Source organism: Dermacentor silvarum, chromosome 8 (genome assembly GCF_013339745.2).
Source record: "Dermacentor silvarum isolate Dsil-2018 chromosome 8, BIME_Dsil_1.4, whole genome shotgun sequence".
NCBI classification, from domain to species: Eukaryota; Metazoa; Arthropoda; class Arachnida; order Ixodida; family Ixodidae; genus Dermacentor; species Dermacentor silvarum.
In genome coordinates this window covers 42,325,516-42,352,282 of record NC_051161.1, presented here as the reverse complement: position 1 = coordinate 42,352,282, position 26,767 = coordinate 42,325,516, and the positions used below count along the sequence as shown (strand labels likewise).

The 26,767-nt window shown below is 44.2% G+C and overlaps 2 protein-coding genes across 2 annotated transcripts in view; both read left to right on the top strand.

The window, feature by feature from the left end:
* Window positions 1–22,047, top strand: part of LOC119461083 (voltage-dependent calcium channel subunit alpha-2/delta-1-like) — a 143,197-nt gene extending 121,150 nt beyond the window's left edge. Inside the window, exons 2-17 of the mRNA XM_037722265.2 lie at window positions 612–693; window positions 1,623–1,736; window positions 2,896–2,955; window positions 8,827–8,962; window positions 9,730–9,861; window positions 14,205–14,265; window positions 14,533–14,583; window positions 15,167–15,266; window positions 16,436–16,504; window positions 17,846–17,935; window positions 18,842–18,961; window positions 19,226–19,304; window positions 20,600–20,649; window positions 20,954–21,037; window positions 21,118–21,174; window positions 21,879–22,047. Coding sequence (XP_037578193.2) covers window positions 612–693; window positions 1,623–1,736; window positions 2,896–2,955; window positions 8,827–8,962; window positions 9,730–9,861; window positions 14,205–14,265; window positions 14,533–14,583; window positions 15,167–15,266; window positions 16,436–16,504; window positions 17,846–17,935; window positions 18,842–18,961; window positions 19,226–19,304; window positions 20,600–20,649; window positions 20,954–21,037; window positions 21,118–21,174; window positions 21,879–21,971 — 1,378 coding nt within the window. The 3' untranslated portion in view covers window positions 21,972–22,047. The remainder of the gene's footprint in view (window positions 1–611; window positions 694–1,622; window positions 1,737–2,895; window positions 2,956–8,826; window positions 8,963–9,729; window positions 9,862–14,204; window positions 14,266–14,532; window positions 14,584–15,166; window positions 15,267–16,435; window positions 16,505–17,845; window positions 17,936–18,841; window positions 18,962–19,225; window positions 19,305–20,599; window positions 20,650–20,953; window positions 21,038–21,117; window positions 21,175–21,878) is intronic.
* Window positions 22,048–22,065: 18 nt separating this feature from the next.
* LOC125947653 (voltage-dependent calcium channel subunit alpha-2/delta-1-like) lies at window positions 22,066–26,757 on the top strand. The gene is made up of 9 exons (XM_049672834.1): window positions 22,066–22,136; window positions 22,217–22,288; window positions 22,373–22,444; window positions 22,535–22,596; window positions 23,160–23,227; window positions 23,692–23,740; window positions 25,059–25,147; window positions 26,079–26,172; window positions 26,691–26,757. The coding sequence occupies exons 1-9, from the start codon at window positions 22,086–22,088 to the stop codon at window positions 26,755–26,757; spliced, it is 624 nt and encodes a 207-aa protein (XP_049528791.1). The 5' UTR covers window positions 22,066–22,085.
* Window positions 26,758–26,767: the final 10 nt, after the last annotated feature.

The window sequence follows — 26,767 nt, the reverse complement described above, 5'->3', positions numbered from 1 at the left end:
TTTTTAAGGAAGACAATTAGCGTTATAGGAAAGTGAGTTTGGTAAACCTCTAGCGTTTAGGTCCAAATAAAACTCTTAACTAGAAAGTTGAAACTCATGGCGTGTGTCACTAAGGATATGTCCAGCATCACTATTGAATGGCACCTGTACTTACGAACCTTTCTACTCTTGAGAACTTTTTTGGGGGAAAATTTGCCCAGATCTTTACTCAGACTTCTGAAATTAAACACTGCGCAAAAGTATTCTGTTAGGCATTCTATGAAAGACAGTTTGCGCTCGCGAAGATTCTGAAACGGCAACAGATGACACTGGCAATTTCGCAGACTTTTCGATAACATCAGAATGACGCAAATTTCCGAGGGGCTAAGCGTTCACATTAGCCGAGGTCGACAATGAGAGTGAACAGAACCCTCAAAGCTGGGACATCATTGTCACCAAAATAGCGTTTGGGGTTTGTGTTTTCTTTCTATTAGCCTTCTGTATGAGATTTGCTGTCCAGAAGTAAGTGCAGGAATCGAGTGGTCGTTGAAGTGCGTAGTTGGTTATCCATGTTGCAAAAACAAGTACCGCTAATGTTCTAACGCAAAGCCTTCGCTTTGGTGTACTTCCAGGATATACCGATGGGCGAACGAGCTGGATACGACCTTGGTGACGAGGTTAACTTCGATATCGGGCATCGAGACGCTACGAAATGTGAGTATGCCTTGCATATAAACTATTTATGAAATGTCACTTCCGAACGTACGTTGTTACTTAAGTACGCTTAACAGAAGAAATACCAGAAAGCTATGAAATAGGCAGAATCACGTTTTTCTAAAAAGTAAAACGTGCGAGGTCTGCTCAAGAAAAGCGAGGAAAAGAACAAACATTTTCCTAAGTAGAAACCCCGGTGAACGTATGGCCTGAGGGCTATGCGATACGCTGATTGACGGCTGATGTAAAACACTGTAAGTGGGGTAAAATTTAGTTTGTTAATGACACGCTAAACTTCCAGAGTCTGAAATTATCACGCTAATCATTTTTCGAATATCACGGTTGGATGTTGCGTAGGATTTGCAGTGTGCGCACCTCTTGTGGTTTATTCTATATAAAGAATATGCAGGGGCTACAGGAATTTAGGGCTTTGCAGGATTGTAATGTACCGCAGCACTAACTGCGGCTTTGTTACGTCTCTGACCTCTTGTATTGTATATCACCTGTTGGTTAGGAGATCAGGCATTACTTTTAAGATTACCGACTCGGTTTCTATAAACTTATAAAACAAATAAAACAAAACAAAGCAAAATATGCAAAAGAAAATTGTCAAAGACGGTGCAGCCCCTTATGACGTCGACGCCAAGCAAATACTAACGAAACACTAAGCTGAGAATAGACTTCAGTTAACAGTAAAATCATCTGCACGAAATGTCTTCGAAATGGCGATGGAGTTCTTTCTCGTTCACTCTCATGAGAGAGTTTACGCACAATGTGCTTTATATACGCGATGTTTTGTTGTTTGCAATGTACGAGCATAATGGATGGAAGTGCTAGTACAAGAAGATTGCTGTCCCAATCCTCTCCTGCCAGCAATGCTTATCTTTTATTGTTATTATTTCATCTCCACACTTTGGCCGCATATGCAGAGCTACGAGAATGCCGACAAGTTGAGCCTTGTGGAAGTGAACGGCACGGAGCTGCTGCTGAAGATGACCTTGGAGATGGAGAAGAACTTGCAGCGCAAGAAAAACGCACTCAAGGTATAAATGTTTAGAATATAGCAGCCAGTGATGCAAAGTTTCACGTTAGCAAACAGAAGATGTCTATATTGTTTGTAGCAAAAAGAAAATGTGTTCTAGAGAATATACTGCACCTGAAAATAACGGTCCAGGTACCTGAAACGATTACTGGTTTCGTGGAATGGCCATTTAGTGACAAGTCCTTTGTATTGCATATCGGCACAGACCCAGCCGCCTGATAATACAGGACCGATAAAATTCATCGATTCCGTTTGCTCAATTTAATTACTTTCTTAGCATCCACCGCTAAAGGCGGGCCGATTATGGTAATAATGTAGGCGCGGCGCTAGGCGTATCACAGCCGAAGCACGATCAGGCAGAAGAATTCGAATAGAATCCTTACGATATCTCTGCCCAAATGTCAAGACAGCGCAGTTATGGTAACTACGGAGCAAAAGGTCCAACTGTGATAAAGGTACTTGAAAAGTGCGAAAAAATTATGTCAAAAATTAGATAACCACAGGAATGCCCGCAGAGAGAGGCGTGCTGTGACACGACTGGCGGGCATGACAAAGACTTTGCATGATTAATGTTTTAAAGCCGTTTTTTTGTCTCAGTCAAACATTTTTGAACTAAGAATATAGTATGCTTGACATTAAGTTGTGTTTTGTTTACCGCTACCAACAGTGATCACTGGTCATTAGTACAGTTGACGCTGGTGTGAAAGCACTACGAGGTGTACTCCTGTTCTCTTGTCTGTTACCCATTTTTGTGCCCCAGCATAAGCCGTAACGTTACCTGTTCTTTAAGCAAATTCATTCATTCATTCATTCATTCATTCATTCATTCATTCATTCATTCATTCATTCATTCATTCATTCATTCATTCAAGGACGACGAACAGAGCAAGTTGGAATGCACTGATTCCTTCTGGAGTTGTTTACTGGAGTTATGAGGCATCGATTGCTCCGAATTTTCGATGTGGACATCGTTTACTGTGGGCTGCTTATAAAAATAACAAATAAATATTTATTGATTAGTCGATTTACAAGCTAAATAATTACATATTGATGAATGAATGAAATAAATAATGAATTCATTAAATAAATTGAATAATTTGATGGTGTTGTTATTGCGAAGTTAGCTAAACTGTGCTCACTTTAACTGTTGTCTATCGCAGCGTTTGGTGAAAAAGGCGGAGGAGGCAGTGGTGAAGCACAAATATGCGTCCGATCTCACGGTAAGTCCCTGCGTCGTTCACAAACCCTTCTGTTTGCCATCTGTCGCTGTTGCTGGTGAAGTGGATCACCCCAATTCTGACATGAGTAAATTCTATGCACCTGCGGTTCACGTGGATTTGAAAAACGTCGCCTGCTACTGTCAGAATTATTCACTTTTAAAGCGAAGTTATCTTCGCGTCTTCCCCCCACTTTCATGGGTGCTGGCTGCGAACGGCTCTCTCACCGAGTAGACATAAGCCCCGTACTCACTACACACACCGTTCGCTACGTCTTGTCCTTTGTACTCTTTGGGTTCGTCTTTAGCGTTGTTCACCCACACCCACGCCGACTCGCCCAGTGGTCCATACTTTTGCAAAACAACGCCAGGTCACTATAAACGCCACTACTCACTAGTCTTGCCTTTGTGCGGCCGTAGGTCCACAGAGGTGTCGCCTCAAAGGTGTCCTTTCGGTTCGTTACCGTGTGTTCAACTAGGCCTAATGCCTATTTCGTTCGCGGAAGTAGGAGCAGACATCAAATAATGGTTTCAAAATTAGATGCGCGATTTTTATTTCATGTTTTCTTTCGAACCACGTGTTTTGGTTTCTTGGCAATACCGGAGCTCGACGTAGGAAGTTTAGGAGGAACAGTTTCTTCACTCCTTTGTCCAGCTCTGTCCTTCCTATTTTTTTGTCACATTGTGCCTCTACCACAACAACAAAAATAAACCAATAACACACTTCACCGAGTATTATTGCCGAGTGTTTTGTTACGGTTGTGGAGACCTCATCATCATATCACCTATAACCACATACGGCAGCAAACTAATTGAATCCAATACCTACCCGCCGTGGTTGCTGAGTGGCTTTGGTGTTACGCTGTTACGCACGAGGTCGCGGAATCAAATCCCCGCCGCGGTGGCCGCATTTCGATGGGGGCGAAATGCAAAAACGCCCATGTACCGTGCATTGGGCGCATGTTAAAGAACCCCAGGTGGTCAAAATTAATCCGGAGTCCCCCACTATGGCGTGCCTCATAGTCAGATTGTGGTTTTGACACGTAGAATCCCTAAATTTATACTTTAAGAGCGGAGCACTTTAGGGGCCCCGGCTTTCGGCGGCGTCCGTCGGGATCATGCTCACAAACAAGTGCTCAAACCAAGTGCAGAATTGATCAAAACCGGTTCAAAATAAACAGACATGATTCAAAACAATTTAAAAGACAGGAATAATAAAGAATTAAGCGCATTAATTAGCAGAAACTCGTTAAATTCGGTTCCGAAACGCCAGACTGATACAAGCGCAGCGCAGGAGAGGGCGCCACCACCCCACAAGCGCTCGATTGCTCCTCCCTCTAGTGCTACTTCCTGCACCGGCGCATCACTGCTTCGCACTTCCCCAGGTTTCACGTCAGTGGAGCTGCATTAGCGCTGGAATTGAACTACACAAGCGCCGGATTTGAGCAGCGTTGGAGCTACATTAAGCGCTCGATTTGAACAGGATTTGAGCTGGATTGGAACGGCATTTGAGCTACAGTCTGCATCCGCACGGAGTTGCCACAAATCGTCCGACCGCAGCCGAAGCCAATGGTTGCGCGCTGTAACCGTTTCGTGCGAGTTTCACGCAACGCGCCGTTTCGCTTCTATCTCGTCCGTCTGCTGAGGACTTCGAGCCTATTTTTCATTCCATGCGAAGGCATTGAGTCCAGGGGTCTTTGCACGAAGAACTTAATCTGTGGATAATTGGTAGGAAGGCGACCAGCAAGTGACAATAAGTTATTTCAGAATAAGTTTCACGGCAAAGAAAGAATGCAAGTTAGAAATATTTTACATCTATCACTCATCAAGTTAGCGTGCGCCAAGTTATTGACACTTGCTTTTTTTTTTGCAAGCGGCCCCAAGTTTCTCAATGTAGTGCATTTCACCGGCACGGCCAGCGGACAGGAAACATGAAGGGATTGCGATATGGGCGGAGAACTCGTAGCATCATGAGCCTAGTAGCTCAAGTTCTATTAGCTAGCGCCACTTCCAAGGCTGTGACTTCTTAGAGTTGCCACAAAGAAGAAGAAAAAATGGAGTGGAAAGGTGGAGGTCGTCTATCATTTTCTTCCTGTGGCACGCTTGCTTCCGCTCAGTGGAACTCGATAGCGCGGGTCAACCTGCATCGGCCACCAGAGTGGCACTGGGGCAAGAGCTCAGCTTTCTGCGGTTGTCTTCCACCCCTTCTACCCCCGTTTCTTTCGTCTAGCTTTACCTTGTTTGTTGCTGCTTGCTTATTTCATTCCTCGAGGCTAGCGTTCACGCTCACACGCTCACAGAAAAAAAAAGGAATCTCTCGTCATGGTTGCTCTCGGCCATTCATCATGGCGGACCTCCTTGGTATCGGCACCAACAGGACAGGGCTTTTCATTTCTTCGCGCGCATCTTACAGGGAAAACAAAAATAACAAGAAAGGAGAAAGGAAGAAACCACGGGGGCTAAAAAGCCAGGGCCAACGACGAAAGGGTTCTCGTCGGCCACGCTGCTCGTCCACTGCCATACCGCCTCCGGCTGATGTATGGCGCCGCCCGAAGGAATGAGCGCCCGAGCAGAGAATAGCAGAGAGGAAGGAGCACGCGGCATGCGTCCGGAACGAAGCGGCGGCGCTTATCACCGGAGATGGGGGGAAGTCGGTGGAAGTGCGTCCCATGTTTCGGGCAAGCGGTCCAGTCCGTGGTGTTCTCCGCCTCCTCTGACTCCTTGTGCGCCTGTCTCAGTAATACCGCGCAGCGTTATAGTTGAAGGGTGTCAACAGCCAGCGAAGTATAATAGAATTATAAAATTCTGTTCTTGGAGGCAGCATATTCTCGATCACCCGCATGCTGTCAGTTACATTTGGCGCGTCATGATTGGTCAAGCTACACGAAGCAGATGAGACAGGAGGACTGGCAGACCTACATTTAGAATTTCCTTCACGTCGCAAGGCTCTGGAACGTGTCGGCAAGATTCCTGTCGCTGTTATGAGTTGTCATGCTTGTTACGTTGGAAATGATGGTCATGTGCTAGTCCACAGACTGTGAACGTGTAATTATAGAGAATAAGAAGGCCTGAACGGATTCGTTTAACTATACTCTGCCGTATGACAGCGCGTGCGGTCAGAAAAATATCACCAGCCGTCCCCTGTCAGGAAAATGGGGATAAGGGAAGCTTGTGGCAAGACAACGCTGTCGCAGGCATTCCGCTTCTTTTGCCCTAAACCACGGAGCCCTAAACTCTGACTCGGCGGCTCTTCGCTGACGTTTGGCATCAACATCGCGCTCCCACAACTCGGGGTCCGCGGCTCTTCGCTGACATTTCGCCTGTGCTTCGGAAGCCCTCACGCTAGAATCGGCACGTCGACGACGAGTCCTTTCCCGAGCGAGTTCGCGGCGCCGTTGCTCAAACGCAGCCTGCTCCTCGGCGGAACGCACTACGAGCGGCCTTCCCATCCTGACGCCGAAACTGATCTGAGGCGATGGAAGCCCGGCGGAGCACGCGCCGACCCCCTTTCCTTCCCTTTCCCTCCCCGCGACACACCAAACGACCCTGATTGATCGGATTCCTTTCTTTCTTTCTCTCTTGCTTGCTTTCTTTCTGTCTTTCTTGTCCCTGGCTCATACCCGCATACCCCTGGCTGATACCCGCATATTCAATGCGGGTATGCGCCCCACGTAATTTTATTATCGTTAATCGTGAGGTAACTGACGAGCATGTGATGTTATTGATGTCATGACCTATCAGTGATGTTATTCATACATTCTTACCCTTCTATGCCAAGTTTGGTATATACCAAGTGTACGAGACGCGAGTTTTCAACAGGTTTTCGATAGGGGTTTAGCGTGACACCACCGTCACCACACCCGCCGTGGTTGCTTAGTGGCTATGGTGTTGCGCTGCTAAGCACGAGCTCACGGGATCGAATCCCGGCCACGGCGGCTGCATTTCGATCGGGGCGAAATGCGAAAACAGCCGTTTACTTCGATTTAGGTGCACGTTAAAGAACCCCAGATGGTCCAAATTATACCGGAAGTCCCGCACTACGGCGTGCCTCATAATCATATCGTGGTGTTGGCACGTAAAAACCTCTATAATTTTTGTACCACACAAGCACTACCACCGACACTTGTGAGGCAATACAAGCTTCGCTTGAAAAAGAGAGCGAAATTAACCTAGAAAGTGATTGAGTGAGAGTACGGCCCTCCGCTAAGGGCGCTCCGTCATTAGCAACTGTAGTAGTTTTACAAGCGAAGCTTGTTTATGTTTAGCCTGAACGTCCGTGTCTGTTCGCAGAAACCATCATCATTAGCAATGGCTCGAGCGTCCTCGTCTTCTTCTACAGCTGGCACGTTGGCGCCCATCGGCGCAACCGCACGAACGCGCTCGTGCCACTGCTCCCGCGTTTGTCGTTGTCTTCTTCCACAGCTGGCTCCGTTGCCGCTCATCATTCCAGCGTAGAATTTCACTTCTTTTCTGACGTCGTGATGGGGAGGCCACATTTACGGGGGTGTGAGACATTGCTTAAGGGGGTATGAACCGTTCATTGTCTTACGTGACGGACAGATCTAATTTTGAAGCAATTTCATATTAAGGAATCGCTAGCGGCAATGGCGGGCGGATGCTGCTAAGCACGCCGCCGAGCAAACCGGAGACATCGAACGCAAGCGTTTGTGGTTCGACTACAAATTGTCCCTCATCAGTGTGATCCCCTCCGACGAACAGCGACACAATGCCTTGGAAGTGTTGAATAAACATTACGCTACTAGTGGAGAATACCTTGCTGAAGTTAGAGTTTGCGCTATGTGCAAGGAACTATTAATCAAGGGAGAACTGCCGGCGTTCAGCACTGTGAACGGGTACCTATACCCTCCATTTGTTGTGATGGTGGTTAGCTTCGCTTATCATCCATCTTTGTTATTGTTTTTATCATGTCTGGTCAGCGCAAGGACGCCACGAAGTCGCGAAGTAAGGAAACAGTACGGTTTGCACGTAACGTTTGCCAACTGGCCCACTGGTAAGCTTGCATAAGTATTAGCTTTGCATTCTGCACAGTATTATCGAGATGAAGCATTAGGGACCTACTAATGGACTACCTAAGATGTATGCTTTTTTCTTGCTCTTGCGCTGCAAATAAACTTCAACCTTCAAACTTCAAAAAAAAAAAAAAAAGATGCGGATGTAACCAGATACAGAAAAAAAGAATGCCATAACTTTGGTGCTGAATGCGGGCAAAGTAAATAGTTTAGCGAGGAAAAGGCTTGGCCACTTTCGCGATTTTTTATGCTGAATGCTCGGCGGCTACGAATTTGTAATGATCTACTAGAGAGGTAATGATGAAATGTGGCTAAGGTTGTTGCCTAACAAGCGAATAGAGTAGCAGGAAGGCTACGGACAAGCTTCAACATAGAACTCGAACTTTGTTTCATTCTCTGACTGAATAATGGCACACTCCATAGTGTTTAGGTTTCAACTAGTTTTAACAGAGGCCATATATATATATATATATAGCACTTCTATAGTTCACACTACAAGCTTACTCCATCAAGTGCAACACCACATCTGAGAACTCCTATTTTCTGCGATAACACTGTATTGAGTTTACGTTTTCACTTTTCCACAGTAATCGCTTTCTTTATTTCACGAAAACATACAGCAGAAAGAAAAGCGTAAAACAACACCTAGCAAAGCGCTTGATTCTATCAACATTAGGGATCTCTCGAAGGAACCCTCCCTTTCAATATCATTTTCCTTAACAAACAGTGACAAGCGTTCCCACACCTCTAACTAGCCTCGAAAGCACAAGAGCGGCATTGAAAGGAAATTGTGACCAACGCCACAAGTTGTAACCCAGACACCGCCTTTTCTCTCCCCCATTCAGCGGGACGAGGTGGGCGCCGTCCTGATGAAAGAACTCACGGAAAGCGACGGCACGCTTCGCTACAGCGAAAAGTTCCACCGCTTCATTAACGAGACTTTCTCTGGCGTACACGTCCCGCTGGAGATCTTCGACGAAGGTGGGAGTCTCTTATATATTACCCTCTCCCCTTTTACTAACTAACTAACTAACTAACTAACTAACTAACTAACTAACTAACTAACTAACTAACTAACTAACTAACTAACTAACTAACTAACTAACTAACTAACTAACTAACTAACTAACTAACTAACTAACTAACTAACTAACTAACTAACTAACTAACTAACGAAACAAATAACTGATTTCTAGAGTTAACGAATGTGTTCGTCATGTTAGACGAATCACGAAATCACGAAATGTCGTATATGAGTTGTGCTACTGATCTGATGGCACGCATCAACAATACGTATGAGTTAAGCAATTACGATAAGGGACAGAAACAGTGAATAATACAGGTGTGATGTCAGATTGTAGCAATGTACAGGGACAATAAGTTGTTACTAAGGAAGTTGGTAGTTGTGTTGCATCCCTTTTTACCGTAGTTAACTTCTAATGTCTAAAAAGAAAGTGTATAGCAATAAAAGAAATCGCGGCTCGTAGCCCTAATTTGTTTTCGAGAAGGGAACAGGGGTGGGGGGAAGAGGGTGTGCAACAAAGAGTTGGGAGCCAGAGACCGCATTTTCTTAGTTTTGACTGCTTGCCCGGATGATCTCGTTTTGTTCTCCCAATGATGCCCTGGTAACAGCTCTGGCTTTTGGCTCAAGGTCACTTGAAGGTAGCCGATAACTGGAGCTAAAAGCATTTCATGCTTAAAAACAGAAGTGCAAAGAGGCAGGCAATATGTGAATCACTCCCCCACAGACGCCGAGGTACTGAACGGACTCAAGTGGTCGCAGGCCTTGGACGCAGCCTTTCGACAGAATGCCGAGAAGGACCCGGATCTCCTGTGGCAGTACTTCGGAAGCAAAGTGGGGTACATGCGGATGTTCCCAGGTATGTGCTCAACACGCGCGTAATGCCACTCCTTATATGGAGAGCGACAGGGTATATAGCTTTATACAAAACTGTATTTAGACAGTATATGTGAAGTTTACAGACGTCTCGCTGTAGACTCCATAGACTGTACATAAACGACTATAGCCTTAATCCTTTTGTCGACTCATGCCTGTTGAGATTCTGCAAACAATCTGTTCGGATGTCTAGGCACCACAATGTACCAAAGGATACAAGTTTGCGAATTACGTTATTTTACAGAAATTATAGAACGCTCTAAGTGTATAAACACATTCAAGAATTAAGAAAGCAACACGGTTTAAAGAAATATACGACAACTCGTAAACTGTTCAGGTTCGTTTTTTAATGGTGATATGGGGGCCATATATTCAAGTAAGTTTCATTATTCGTTAATGAAGAAGAGGGTTCGTAGGACCACGTGAACTACTTCGTGTAACGGTAGACGAAGCTTCTATCTTGGCTAAGCAGCTCTTGGGAAGTAGCACGTATGAAAAAAAAAAAAAAAAACACATGGCGGTACAGTTTCACAATATCTTTAGGATCCTAAAAGCTTTCGTGTCATTCTCATGAATGCCACCTTAAATCATACAATTCAAGGTTCCATTAATATTGCACCTAGGGAACTCAACGCTGACATTTCAGAAATAGCGATGAAGCTTTTGTTTTTTCAGCGAAGTTCGGCCTGCATCAGTAGAAGCGGTTTAAAAAACAAATCTAAAGGTATTAGCGCAAGTGTAAAGCAGGGACGGGTTAACACGAATGCGTATGCGTGAACGAGAGACGTGTAAACAAAGATACCTGAGCGCACACGTGTAAACACATACACGCAAGCGCAAACGCGCAACTGAACTAAACGTCGTAGAGAGCTGAAAATTGGAAGTAACGCGTGAAAGGGAAAGAATGGCTAGGCAGGGCGCGTGGGGGAAGTTTATACAGCGTGCGATCTACTAAGCGCACTGTGGGAAATTGTCAAATCCGGTAAATGTTTGCCCCGAACCACTTACACGCTGTGAAGAGAAAGACACGAAGTGAGAGAGTTTATTGGGAGGTGAAGATGTAAGCTCTGCTATGAGTTGTTTGAGTTAGTACACTCCAGGCCACGGCGGCCGCATATTGGTGGCGGTGGATTGCAAGATCTCTCACGCACCCAGCTTTTGAGGGCTCGTTGGAGAAACCCAGATGGTTGAACTTAATTCGGAGCCTTCTATTACGCAGTTCGAACCCCGTTACTCAAATATGAGTATACTTCTTGTGAACTTCAATTCCTTATCTTACGTTTGCTGTCTCTGCGCGGAGGTCTGCGAAAATGCCTCAGGAGCACCCGCGCGAGATGACAAGCCCAGCTTCTTAATGTCATCCGTCTTGACGTTCAGGTCGACCTATCTGGCGTACTCGACGTCTGACGAGTCTCAAACGTTTTGCCCTTCACGCAAAAAAAAAAAAAAAAAGAACGGGTCAAGTGCAGTTTAACATGGTCGAGACTACAAAAACTAAGTCAGAAAAAAATGCCGGCCGGTAATGGTGAAGGAGGTGCAACCTTAACGTTTCGGAGAACGCCCGAAATACGCCGTACCTCTGGCAAAAAGAATAGAAGAAAAAAGAAATGAAGGCAGAAAGAAAGAAGGAAGAAAAAATATAAAGGGAAAAAGATAACGATATCGTCGCTGTCTCTGTGGCTGCGCTGATAGCGGCGACGGTGCATTTCCTATGCCTCGCCGCCCACAGCCTTTCTTTGTGCGGCTTGGCTGAGCGTGTGGGGAAAGGTCGGCCGCCAAAAGTAGTCGTGCAGCGGCCTGGTTTCCAATCGAAGCTCGTCGGCGCCGAGCGCAGCGGTGCACCGTGTCAGCCTGATCGATTTTGTCTCTGGAAGCAGTCCGCGAGCCACCCTGAGGAGAGTGAGGGAAATCAGCTTTGATCTATATATACGTCCCTCACTCTCTTTCTCTCTCTCTCCGTGTCCTCCCGTACGACGCGATGGCTATACCCTGTGCTATAGGCTCAGGTGCAAGCAACGTGAGGGCAGCGCAATACACAGGTGAAAGCAACTCGAAGACGTAAAGGTATAGCGTCGTGCGAGGACTCGTCGGGCCGGGACACTTGGAGAATGGATATAATTGAACATGCAGTGTTCCCTCACGGTTCACGTGAACAAAGATGGCGCTGAGGTACATACACTTCCCAAGTTTTTAGGTGACATCGTAGAACTCAGGACTAATTTTGGTGACTTAGGCTTGTTTCACGTGCAAGGAAGTGTACTATCAACCAAAAAAGTTTACGGACCAAGGGATCTGACAAAAAACTGAACATCTCCGCAGCCTCAAAACGCGCCCCCCCCCCTCAGCCTGGTATTCCCATTTCCAGCCTCTACTGGTATATGTGAACAACATTGTGATGTATTGTTTTACTGGCTACATTCAAAGGCTGCTGGGTGGTTTAGCGTTTTATGAGATCACATAATCTGTAAACTTTTTTGGACGATACTACATCCGCCAGCGCCTTTGCATACCGTCGCTACCAGAGCACAACCACTGCGGCTGGGAATCGAATATGCGACGTCGTCCTAAACAGCACCACGCCATAACCAATGAGTCAGTATTGAGTACGCAACAGAATAAATGAAAAAAAAAGAAAGAGAGAGGGGTCGACACTGAAGATAACAAAAGTGAGAAAGGATGATCATGATAACTGAAGAAAAAGGCGGACATTTTTCGCGCCAAAAGCGCAGGGATCAGCTCCTGCGGGCCCGTTAATGTTCTCTTCCATCATCAGTCTCCACCAGAGCTCAACGGCGCCTCTGTTGGTTCGCGGAGTGGAGCCGAGCCGCCGAAGAAGTGTGCACGCATGGAAAGGCCGCCGGCGCCGATGCATGGCAGCGTATAGCTTGCCGGCATCGACATTCGCCATTACTCATGGGACACTATGCGTGGCAGTCGCCGAATTCGAGGGTTGTTTCATTCTCGAGGCGCACTTTACAGCAGTTTTCTGCGCTCATCTATCACTCTCTGGGACGTTAATTCAGTTGCTGGTTCTTGCCAGAAGGTGGCGAGAAATCCCTAAAGGCAAATATATATTTTTTGAACTTTCGATGTAGACTGTTTAAGGAGCTGGTAGCGGCTGTTGTACTGGGAGACATGCCTTCTCGTGACACACCGATATGTCCAGACAGGAAGAGAGCAGCAAGGCAGAATAGAAAATGGAGAATGAGAAAGAGGAATATTATGAGAAGAACTAGAAAAAAAAGAACTAGAATTATGTGTTGAAACAACAACAACAACAACAACAACAACAACAACAACAACAACAACAACAACAACAACAACAACAACAACAACAACAACAACAACAACAACAACAACAACAACAACAACAACAACAACAACAACAACAACAACAACAACAACAACAACAACAACAACAACAACAACAACAACAACGAGGACGAGGACGATGACGACGACGACGACAACATAAATGCTGCGAATGAGTAGTGTTGTAAGAAATGTGTGAGCGGAGAGAGAGTTTTGTGGAAGTTAGAAGTGGAATGATTCGTCCACCTTCTACAGGTCCACTATCAATCTCTATATTCGTCAACTAATAAACTGAAAAAAATTACCAGTTAGCCGCATCCGTTACGCTTTCAGTACCACCATCGCACGCTCGTTTTCAATGATTATTGAAACCGAAGACCATTGAAGTCCGCATGAATAATTCGCTCCTCTGTAAGAGCTCTCGGAAGGAAGTCAATAGGCTCCCAGATTTCAATAATTCATTTGCATGCTCTTTGAAGTTACGCATGTTTTTGTGGTATAAGGCTATGTTACGAGAAACTTCCGGAAAAGCTACGATTATATTTCTAACAAAGTTGTGTAACGTGCAGTTAAGATGCGGAGCACAGTATCCCTGACGCACGCCTGCGTAAAGATGCAAATGAAGGAAAGTCTCACTAATCGAGTGCTATGACTGAATACTGTAGGCCAAGAGGTTAGATGATCTCATTATCCATTAGATAAATGGTTGTAAGGATTCTTAACCCATCACTGTTTACACGTCTAGTATAGCTTGCGGCGCGAACGTCTAGTTTCTCACCGTCAAAGGAAAAAAGCTCATGACAGAGATTTGCACATTCTGAAGAGACGCTCAGGCTACGCCTAAATCAACGTCAAGCTTGGTTGAATTGTTATTTTACGGACAGTTTTTTTCTAAGGCACATTTTCTATGTATGGTATACTGTGCGTCATTCATTCTTGCGTGACAACACAATGGCCTATAAGTCAACAAAAATATTGAGAGCGTTTAGAATATCAATTTATTTTGCATTTCAGCAAATCGTTGGAAGGTCGCCCCTGGAAAGCCCGACCTGTTCGACGTCCGGATGAGACCTTGGTAAGTCAAACTAAATTCAGTTCATAAAGAGTCACGCTAAGTTTGGATGCACAGATAAGTGGCCATTTCAGCCAACCACTGAGAAATCGTCGATGGGGCTTCATTACTGATAAATGAACCTTTAACTGTATATGATAATTGAAATCAATTGCCGTAGCTCCTACCCCCTACCGTCTCTGGGGGACCGGGGTTGAAGCCCGTCCCGTTTCTGCATATAATAAAGTTTTTTTTTCTACTACTACTACTTAGAACATTTTTGTTTCACAGGTTTATAGACGGTTCCAGTTCACCGAAGGATGTCATCGTATTGATGGACACGTAAGTTGATCTTTCTCTATTAGGTTCTCGATCAAATGACACCCAAGCCTGATATGGTTTCTCCTTTAAAGAGCCAATGCTTTCTTTCGTTTGTCTACTATCATCGCCACTGAGCTTCCAGTTTGTCTACTGTCATCGCCACTGAGCTTCCAATATTTTACAGTGCATTATGGCAATTTCAACACTCACCACAGAAACACAGTAAGGCTGGATGTCAAAACTAGCAAAGATTAAGTCTCATGGCTGCTTGTCGGCTAACAAACACTAGTGTTCGGAGGTGAAGATTGGAACGTCTGCGCATTGAGAATTTGGGGGCCGTCGCTCAAGGTTTCCGTAAGAGCAGCAGTTCTCTTGCAGCTTCCTGCAGCGTAAGTTAAATCGTCGTGCCCCGAAAATATTGTTTTGAGAAAATTGTCTGTCTACAAACCAAACTGGGGTCTAGGCGAGAGCGGGAGTCTCTGCGTCGAAAGGCCGCTCGGATAGAAAATGCCAATATTTGAACTGAAAGAACACCGCCGTTGCTTACAATCTTTGTGGAGACTGCAGTGAAAAATATTTGCTAAGCCAGTTCTCGCGCTTTCAGGAGCGGAAGCATGCACGGGCCATCCATGGAGATCATGAAGTTGTCTGTCAAGTCGGTGTTGAAGACTTTTGAGGAAAATGATTTCGTCAATGTGGCCTCGGTATGAATGAGTTTTTTTTTCTCTGTAAGATGCACTCAGCATTGACGCCTCGCGTGTATAGCTGAAAACAAATATTGCTGGCTCTCCCATAATCGCGAGTAGATGTAAGCATAAAATAGTTGCGATATGGCATCTTTTTCTGCCTGTGGTGCCGTCGCCTTCAACGGCGTTTCTTCTTGTAACAGTCCAACGCGCTCTGCCTCTGTCGCCACTTTTTCTTCTTGTCGCATCAAAGCGGTCGGCTGCAAATGTGCGGCCTTAGGTCCCCTGTAATCTGCCTTTTGAACGTCGCTATTGGAAATGACAAACAAATATTCAGCGTACTAGAAGCTACAGCTTGAGTGCTATTGTGAAGAAATATCAGGAAGAACTCGGAAGCAATATATTTTGTAACTTGTTTGGAGAGTAACTAGCGTTAATGCGGTCCTGTACAAAGAGTTCGGGGCCAGAGACCGCATTTTCTGACTGGTTGCCCGCATGTTTTGACCGCAAGTTTTGACTGGTTGCCCAGATGATCTCGTTTTATTCTCGCAATGATGCGCGGATGTTCTTGTTTGAATGCCCAGGTGGTCTCGTTTGAATGCTCGGATGTTCTCGTTTGAGTGCCCGGATAACGGCTCTGGCTTTTTGCTCAAAGTCCCTTGAAGGGTGCAGATAACGGGCGCTAAAAGTAAAATCGCATAAGTACTCGACCCTCTACGGCTTATGTGGTCAGATGTTTTGATGCACTGACGAATCAACACATAATTATTTTTTTGGCCTGTTGTAGTTATGATTTATTAATATTTTTTAAATAATATTTTGCCATGTTGTAGTTACAGTACAAGTTACAGTACAAGGAAAATCAAGGCATTAGGTTATCCGTCTGGATTACGTTTCAGCTGTATTCTGTTGCAACTATCTGCACATAAAAAAAAAACAAAGCAGAGAGAGGAAGAAAAATAATTTTAGGACAGTGAATAGAAAACTAAATTGTTAGATCATGTACGCATGCCTTTATGCGGTAATTGTAAAGTGCTGTGTCAAGTTTTTGAGAAAAAGCCCTTACCATATGTATGAAAAACCCTGTAAAATTGCTCAAGTGAATACCACCATTCTGCAGTATTTTTTCGGCGACGACGCTGGTGCGATCTTTGCTGCGTCGTTATTTGTCCTCTTTTTTTTTTCAGTTCGCGGGCGAAGTTCGATGGGTATCCTGTTTCGACACGCTGGTGCAAGCCAACCGGCGCAACAAAAGGGTAAGGCATTGCCGTCACAATAGGACATGAATGATACTGCACAGTATAACGACATACTACCGTGATGTAACGTATTATACGAGCACCCGCACGTTAAAGAAATCGCTGTTGGCCAGAGAGAAACATGAAAACGAAGGGAATATAGTGAAGCTAGAGAAACATAAACCCTCATTTTTGGTGAAGCCCCAGTTCGGGCTGCTGATGGTTCTCCTGTAAGTTGAAACTTCAGAGTCTCTAGAAGCTGATGCTTGCATTGGTTGATCCAGGATATCTCTTTTTATACATTTCAATACTTCACCCCAAGGCGAACGACATTTGCAGACGTAGCCCTCTGCCCCCACATAAAACACTGATGACCAGGAGTGTAAGTGAATGTAAATGACAAACGAAGCTGAATAGAATCTATAATGTGAGTCTTCAACATGAAATGTGTAAATAATTGTGATGTCAAACATTTTAAATAAATTCTGGGGTTTTACGTGCCAAAACTACAATCTGATTGTGAGGCACGCTGTAGTGAGGGGTCTACAGGTTAATTTTGACACTACGGGGTTCTTTAACGTGCACCTAAATCTAAGTACACAAGCGTTTTACATTTCGCGTCGATCGAAATGCGGCCGCTGTGGCCGGTACCGAACCTGTGACCACGACCTCAGCAAAGCAACGCGATAGCTACACTTAGCTACCGCGGTGAATACCTCCGGTAAAACAGTGGTCACACCTTGTATTTTTCACGAAAGTAAGTTTGTAGAAGCGCGACAGAAAAAGCAGAAACACATTTTGCCAAAGAATTTAGCAGTTCACAGGAATCACGATACCTCATCTATTTGCTGGCGTGATAACGGGTCAAGTGGTGTCACGCTGCTATTTGAAGGTTAATCAGCACACCAGCATAACGACGTTAAGACGAAAAAGAGGTTAAAGTGTATTATGTGTCCAGGCATAGCATACTTCAATGAGAGGAGCGATACGGTACAGAATCATTCTAAACAGCCAAAGATTATTCCTAATCATAATCCTCATCTGAGCAAAGCAGAGAAAGCAAATGCAAAAGTAACTTTTTTAACAAACAATTTATAGAAGATCTTGGAAAACGCTTTCACAAATTTTTAGTCTTAAGTTGTTCATTTTTAGTGAGCTAATCTTTCATACTACGACATAACAAAAATGTGATCAACCACGATGTTCAACTTTACAGAGTGGTGGGAAGAACCGGTTTTCACATTTATTTTGTATTTCGCTTTCTCAAGCAGGAGACAGTCCCATTTGTACGTTGTTTGTTTCCATGCTTGCTTCGTGCCGTAGGCGTACATTTTACGGCCTTCCCTCTCGTCTCTCCAGATCCTCTCCAAGAGCATTGATCGAGTCACCGACGGCGGCACGGCGAGCCTGACGCACGCACTCGACTTCGCCTTCCGCACGATGGCTGATGTAAGTCACGCAGCAGTCTGAGTGCACACGTGACCACAATGTTGATTCCTGCTAAAAGCGTCTAACAGTATTCACAGGCCATTGGAAATTATTGTACTAATTTAAATCTTAGCACTTCGGCAGAAATGCGCAACGAGAAAGAAATCACGTGAGCTGAATTTTCATTTGCCGTTTATTTGAACATCACATTCTGAAGTACAGATGTGGAATATAAAGGCCAAGAAACGGCTCGACAAGGTCCGTGGTTTCTTGAATATGACGCAAGTGGGCAGGTGCATGAGCACTGAGCGAATACATTGTTTATTTTTGTAAAAAAAAGAGACAGAAAAAATGTAACGAACAGCACTAATATTTCCTGATGTCAAACGACAATTCAACAGAAACGCCCTCAAAATGTTGAAATATATACGTTTACATGTTACTTTCGGAAAATAAAAAGAAATCTTTCAAAGAGGTAATGAAAGCTCGGAGATCATATTACGGAACAGTCATGAATATCTGTGCCGATGTAACTGAAGACAAATAAAATGTAGAAAAGTGTAGTATTGTCACGTAAGCCATGACGTTAACATTGAATCATAATTGTTCGATGTCCCTGTTCGGGCGTTAATGTAGAACTTCTACAGTACGTTGTGTACGGCTCAGCGTATGTGTTTTAACCTTCGACTTTTCTATGGCAGACAATCAGCAATGAATATTTTATCGAATTTTGGCAAGCGCCTGGCAACTGACGCATTTTGACATCTATATTAATATTTGTAATGTTCTTTTTGCACACTAAGGTGACGTTTGTCGTGGAATCTGTATTATTTGAGATGCCTTTCTGAAAGCCAGGTTGGAAGATTGAAGTTACCACTGCATTATCTTCTATTTATGATATCCTCTTCGATGTCTGGTTATTTGCAGTTCCAAGAGAACAAGACGGGCCACGCTGGTGCGGAATGTACTCAGATGATCATGATCTTCACGGATGGAGGAACCGAGGACCCTACGCCTCTCATAGAAAAGTTGAACGCTGATCTCAAGGTAGGTGTCAATGACTGCCCCGTGATACGATGTATAAAAAGAAATAACGAGAAAGATCATGAACGAAAAAAGGAAGCGGTTGGTCAGAGGAATACGACATCAAAGAGAATTCAAGCACCTATCACCAGCTAATATCTGAAAATGTGATCAATTTGAAGATGTTAAGCGTAAAATTTGCCTACTTTGTTCTTGTTTCTACGTAAATACCTTTGCTATAAGCCTTGGAACTTATGTACCCTAATCAATGACATCTTTGATTCGCAGATTCGTATCTTCACCTACGTGGTCGGTCCACACCCGATACCGTACGCTACACTCAAGGCTCTCGCTTGCAAAAATCGAGGTACGGTTTTCTGAACACGCTTTTTACGATGGTGTGATACGCGTAGCACTACAGTTGGCCATAGGCACCACGCGACACTAAAATCAAGCGCATCTTTTGCTGCTAATGTACAGTTGGTGTTTTCCGCCACTGAATGGGACAATAGCATTGAATTCAACTCTGGGGTTTAACGTGACAAAACTACGATCTGATCATAAGGCACGTCGTAGTCGGGGACCCTGGATTAAGTTTGACCACCTGGAGTTCTTTACAGTTCACCTAGTGCACGGTACATGGGCGTTCTCACATTTCGCACCCAAAGTAATGAGGCCGCCATGGCCGGGATTTGATCCCGTGGCAATAGAAAGTGTACAGTCATATGAAAAAGGAGACAGAATGTCTCTTACCTGTTAGTTACACTTTTTGAAGTTGTCAATCCGCAAATATTGCACCCAAAGCGCTCTCTTGCTTTCTATTGCGATATCAATTATATGGACACTCCAGGAAAATTTTCGCCGCTGTCGTCGTCGTCGTCGTCGCCGTGAGGCTTCGCATATAATTAGGCATACGTACGCTATTCGCTTATCCATGCCGTATATGCAGGTTATATTGCTACACTATTCAATCAATAAAGTTGCTCACACCAGGTCTTACATTCCAAACTAACTTATTCCTCAGAATTTGAAGAACAGCAGCCCGCAAAACATTTTTATAAGACATTATATTCACAGCGCTTGAATTTTATCCTAAATCTTCTCAGAGAATTAAATATTAAAAGTGCAAAGCAATATCAGGGCTGAAACCTCAAAGCGATGTAATTTTACTTGCGCGGCTCCTTACGAGCAGTATAGTGGTGCCTTTGCGATGTCATTACAGGCCTTACACGGGATGTTAAAGCTTTTAAGGGTGTCAAATTTTGTTCTTTTCCTTCTTTCTTGGGTTTTACGTGCCAAAACCAGTTCTGATTATGAGGCACGCCGTAGTGGAGGGCTCCGGATTATTTTGACCTCCTGGGTTTCTTTAACGTGTACTACAATGTAAGCACACAGGCGTTGTTGCATTTTCGCCTCCATCGAAATGCGGCCGCCGCGGCCGGGATTCGATCCCGCGATCTCGTGCTCAGCAGCGCCACGCCTTAGCTGACTGAGCCACCGCGGTTGGCGCACCCGCAATGTACATCAGCGTTAGTCGGACGCGCGTATACTTAGAACACCGTCCGAGAAGTTCAAGCGCAATGGTAGGCCGTGCTATCGCAGTCAGGTCTTCGCCCCTCGGGCGAAACTACGAATTTGTTTTTGTTTTTTTAATTGTTACAGGTTACTTTACTGCCATCACGTCGTTTGGTGCAAGCAGATACAGAGTACAGGTAAGCGAGAAATTTCCATCCAAGTGGAAACGTGTTCGAGTAGAAAATTATTGTGTTGCGCTCACAATAAGGTATAGACAAACGTTGAGTTCAAGTGTAAAACGAGAGGCTTAGTGCCTGAATGAATGGAATGGAATGAATAGAACGTGCTTCTTGCACATTAAAATGATAACTCTAGTAGCGTGAGAAGGAGGCAAACACATAGAGAAGCGCAAATGCGATGAGTATTAGAAACAAATGGACGGCGTCAAAACAGCACTTCAGTTATTATCGTGCATTAAAACAAAAATGTATTTTCTCGCAGGAATACATCAAGGTGCTCAGTCGGCCAATGGTGCTCTCTGGGGACAAGCAATTCACGTGGACAAACTTTTATCAAGACTCCGGGGTGCGAAGGGCTTTCCTTATAGCATTTCCGGATTCATCCGAGTGCAGATAGTTTTTCTAATGCCTTCTTCCACTTTCCAGGGGGTAGGTCTGCTAACAACAGTCACACTGCCAGTCTATAACAAGACACACGGAACGGTCAGTGGCTTATTTGTTTTAATCAGAGCTGTGGTGCTTGTGCTAGAGGCTACAAGATTTTTAAGTATGCGTTAGAGTAAACACCTCTGTGTTTGCTTCAGGGCAAATCGAAAAACATGAAATCCAGATGGTTAGTCGTCAATCTTGCGCGGACGCTATTCTTTTAGCTTACCATTTGTGTAGGTTATAAAATATCCTACCGTATTTTGATTTTTTCTTCCATAAGCATGTTCTCTGCTAAATTTACGAAAAAAAGAGCTCTTCACTAAATTTGTAACAAGAAGACAGCCCAGTCAACTATATGTGCGAAGCTCAATTGAAAATTTGTAATGGATGTCACATTTTTGAACAGTGCTACCTATTTGACGTACTGGTCCCAGGCAGATCATAGCGGAACAATCAACAATAATCTACAAATAATATTTGCCGTTTGTGGAGGAATAATAATGATCTGGAAGTCTTTTTTTTATTGTCATCAAGCTTTCAGATGGGCGAAAGCGCTCTAATTGCTCACTGCTCCGGACTCGCAGCTGTGTTCACCATAACGCTTTTCGGGTGATCTAGGAAGAATAATAATACTGCATAAGATTAAAACACAGTGTGCATTTTTTGTACGTTTTACATCTGAGTGTTCATCTACGTGAAGGATAAGCAATTGCGTGCAATTCTCGCATTAAAGTTCAGCCTCGACCTCAATTTCACAGAAGGACCAAACCATTGTAGGAGTGATGGGAGTGGACGTCTCACTCGAGGAACTAAAGGATCATGAACCCACGTACAAGGCAAGTGCCAAATAGATCACAATCAAATTATAATCTCTAGGGCGAAAAGTAATTTGAGCAGTTGTTACATCATCCTGTTTTGCTTTCGTTCGATGTCACCGACAGATTGGTCCCTCGGGCTATTCATTTATGGTCAACCGAAACGGTTACGTCATGTATCACCCCGACATTAAGTTACAGGTATGCATCGTTCTATTAATTTCCTATGAAACCGGCATTATTTGAATAAACCTGAAGGAACATTTTTCTATCTATTTCAGTTGGGCTCTCTAGAAGAGCCACTAGACATAGATTTTCTGGATGTTGAGATCGAGAACCCTTTAAAAGAGAAGGTACGTTTCGTGCAGCAAACACTTCGATGCTTCCTCGGGCTCGGCATAGTAAATTGATAGCCGCCGTTTATTGGATGTATTCAGATTCGCAGAAGGATGATCGACGGGCATTCTGGGCACGAGACAGTGGTCAGTCTGATGAGGATGCCAGACGAGGTAAGTGGACCGGGCGAAACTGTTGCCTAAAGCTACAGTGGAACGGTGAATGGTAATGTCGTCTCACTGTGGTCTTTCGGCATCTTCCAGAAGCATCTTGTACCGCATAATATGGTATACTACTACAGGCACATGAACGACTCGGAATTCGGGTAAGACCAATTCTCGCACTACGTCGTCAGGTAGTTTGTGTTCATGATTTAATAACCTATCCGTAGCAGTATGATAGATCTGCGACCAGGAAAAAAAAAAGAAGCTTTTCAGGTTTTCCTTAAGGATAACACTTCTCCTTATATTTATCTCCCTTTATCAATCAGTAGCTTACTATAACAATTCACAAGTTACCTGTTTAACAAGTCATAACTAACTATACAAACCAAAACATCATACTTGGACAAAGTAACTTCGCTGTCTCCATAGGGAGTCTTAAGAGGAGATGTGACAGTATCTTAACATCTTGCGCCGATAAGATTAACTAGTGCGCTAACGCGTGCTGCGTAACCGTAAGGTTAAATATGGGCGCTCTGCATGCAGAGTGTGACGTATTTTTCTGAATTCACGCTGGATTCATAACATTGCTACTGGTATTATTTACGCACTCTGTTCGTTTTGCTCTTTATCCCTGGGATGTGTTCGTGTATACGAAAATAAATTACTGTGAGATCTGTTAAAAATAAGATGCTACATGGCTTTGTTAATATTTTTCTTTTGTCAGCGTTGCTCTGGCACTCCCAGAGAAGAGGAAGTTGTACGTGCGTGTGGAAGGGATGCGCGTTGATGACGGTAAGCAACGGGCGCTTCGATATAACTAAGGTGAATGCAGGGCATTGAACTCCGATGTGTTATGGTGCAAACTATCCATACCGGAACAAGAATTTCTCGGATGAGCTCTACAATTTTGTAGTTTTCTAGCCAAATTCTAGAATTGCGAATAAGTCTGCGTTCGTGTGTTTTCTTTCTTTCCTTGTAAGTCGTATTGGCGCGCAGTTTGTACCAATGCATAAATATCAACTATAGCCCAGCTGTCAAGCCCTTTAAGTTTGCTTTAAGTAGAGATTGACCTTGGTTGTTAGTGCATACAAAGAACAGACCATTCCGGATGAAGAAGTAGTAATAATGAGACGTGCACTACATCGTGACAATAAATAAGCACAGATTTGAACAGTAATGGTTGTGCCATGTATTTTGATTGCATGCGGCAGCTATTATGCGTAGTTGTTATATACATTTTTTTAAATGTCCGACAGGTTTCAAGCCAGAGACAGAGAAAGGAGATGGTGTCCTTTTGGCTCCGTGGTCAGTTTGACTTTCATAAGTCGATCTCACTTATGCGGGTTTTTTGTACCGTGCATTATGTGATACCCATGTCCGCGATGATGCGACGAGAACCATCGGGCGACTGTTTATTGTTTATCGCAGAGTGTTAGGAGACTCTTCCTTTCATATTTATTTTTGCTATCGTTTGCACATAAGCAGAGCTTATAGACTCGGTGTAGGTATAACGTTGAAGAATCGTTCATTAATAGTCATAAGCAATGCCACTCACTCAAGTACATGGTAGTGCGCCTGTTAGAGCAATGTACCAGGTCCTTGCCGATTCCAGACAACGATCGGGCTTAATTAAGGGAAGCTTCCCCACGACTTAGCAACAGTCATTGAAAACATTTTCTGATGCAGCTGTCGATCGAGGGCGCTTTTAGAAGAGCACATTTGCCTAATGGTTGTTGTTATTTATGGAGCTAACGCAGACGCTACTGTGGACACTGGTACAATTCATGATGACACTGCGAAGAAGCACGTTAATGTCCTCCCCAAGCAAGTCACATTTTACCGAGTTGTGTGTCATCTTAAGAGGAACATTAACGTATTTGTGCACGCATTAGTAATTAACCGATGGTTCGTAGAAAGAGAACATGGAGGCCTTCGAAGCAGGTTATGTCTCAGAATATGTTTGCATGACATATAAGTAAGCACTTCACCGAAAGTAGTTGAAAGACGTAAGCTCATAACTTGGACAAGAGGAATCATTTTCATTAGTCGAGGACGATACCACACTGAGATCACCCGCTGCATTTAGTGCGGTTTTATGCGGATAAAACTAAATTGCAAGAGTGTAAGGGACTTCCACATTATGATTGTTAACCATTAGCGTTGTTTTTCAGTGTCTCAAATGAATTTCGTTTAACGCGGAGGTCTACACTGGCGATGCCACTAATTTCTTCAACGGTGTCTTAGACATGAACATCACTAGCCACAGAAGCTTTCCATCATCAATATTATAAGCACTATATATACCCTCGTTGTTAGCATTAGAGGTCGCGTTTCCTTTTGGCTTCCCCATGCCCAGGAGATGCCCAAGGTGGCAAAGACATTGTGCATATTGCACTCTTTCCCGCGTGGTTTGAATGTCAAGCTTTACAGTTTGGTCTAAAAATGAGACACTGAGAATCATTCTGACTTAGTGGAAATGTATTGCGTTGTATGTATGTACGCGTTGGGAAAAGATTTGAACGCAAGCTAACGCCTTGACCAGACTTCATTACATTTTTGAATCTGCCATATTACGCTATAATGTCCAACGTATCTAGTGATGTTCGTAAATTGCGTTTTATAGGCGCTACTGCAAGAACATTCCGCGCCCCAAGGGACTCACGGGCAACATCAGCCAAGTCCTGGAAGCGTTCCGGGCAGACCATCGTCGGTGTGAGTGGATTAGCTATTTTTGAAGCGTTTGGCAGGGCACATTTGCCTAATGGTTGTTGTTCTTTATGGAGCTAACGGAGACGCTACTGTGGACACTGGTACAACTCATGATGACCGCTGCGAAGAAACACGTTAATGTCCTGCCCAACCAAGTGACCTTTTTATTTGACGGTAACGCCACCATCCTGCTCGCAGCGGATACTAATATTGCGGCACTAGTACAGTCAGTTTCACCTTTTTAATGTTAGGATTCAAAACCTTGTGGAATGACGACTCAAACTTTGTATTTCAAGATCAAACTTTTGACATCTGACAAGAAAGATAAGTTGTGCAGAAGTGGCCTCGTGGTTAATTGTCCACATTGGCTACGGGAGCTCGTCTTCTGAATGCCACTGGCGCCGCTGATATAGTGCTTAAAAACTGGTACAGGCCTACCTCGGCCCGACATTCGGCGTTCTTCAGTGGTGAGCAGTTGGAGAAGAAGCTTACGTCGTGCAAAAATTCCTTCAAAACCCTGTAGGTAGAAACAAACTCTGTAAAGGGCAGCGGGGATGGTGAGATTGCGGAAACAAAAAATCGAATAAGATTGACTATTCCGTAGGCTCGGTGGGGACATCAACGAAGGTGGAAAAATCTCATGTTTTCATAATGAGGGCAGAAAGGTACGTTCCCCTAGAATGAATTTATGAATGAATGAATGAATGAATGAATGAATGAATGAATGAATGAATGAATGAATGAATGAAAAATTTATTTTCACCAACTATGTGGCTCGTCAATACAGCCACCGTGGGAGGCTTTCTTTTCATCAAATACTACTTGATGAATGGCACATTATTTGGACGGCTTCAAAGCATTTTATCAGCCGAACCTTCTGAGTACTGTCATGACAGATCTGAAACATTACTGACTCGCGTATTCATCCTTCCAGGTGATCCTCTACTCATGCAGCGACTACTCTGGGACATCGAGAACACGCGAGCTGTGGTCAGCAATTGGACGAGTGACGCCTTCGCTGAGGAAAGGTGTGTTCACCTGAGGCCTTGATTACAGCATTTACAGCTAGCTCACTCTGCTTGAACGTATACACGCATAACACCTCAGTGTCTGTCGGAGCGTTAAGAGCAAACAATTTTACTGTATATGGGGCAATAGTTGACAATCAGCACACTAACCTTTCTCATTGCTTCCGCGCTGAGAGAAACACGAAATAGTGTACATTCTTGTCTTTTCTAGTAATTTAAAGGTCGTACTGTCATGTAATTTAAAGGTCATACTAACTGCGCTGTGCTAGTAACATTGCGATAAGCGTTTATAGAAACCCTAAGCAAGGTGTGACCCTACGGTTCGATCTCAATCAACTCTACGCTTATATGTAGGAAGTGGAGTGAACCGCGAAATACTCTAATGTTGAGAAGTGACTGAATACCCTGTGCGTTTCCTATTTAACTATGTAACTTTCTATGTAACTTGTGTGGCGCGCCTGCAAGGACAGCAATATGTAAATACGTAACACACTGTGACATCCTTTCTCTCTGTCCAGAGATGGAATATTGGGGACTTTCGTGGGAACAGAAGGAGGACTCATACGCTACCACCCTGATGTGTAAGACCATCCAC

Coding starts and splice junctions, on each gene's coding strand:
- LOC125947653 (XM_049672834.1), top strand. CDS start 22,086: ATGGTCAACCGAAACGGTTACGTCATGTATCACCCCGACATTAAGTTA. Junction 23,741..25,058: donor GGTGTCCTTTTGGCTCCGTG/GTCAGTTTGACT, acceptor TGCGTTTTATAG/GCGCTACTGCAAGAACATTC. Junction 25,148..26,078: donor CCGGGCAGACCATCGTCGGT/GTGAGTGGATTA, acceptor TCATCCTTCCAG/GTGATCCTCTACTCATGCAG.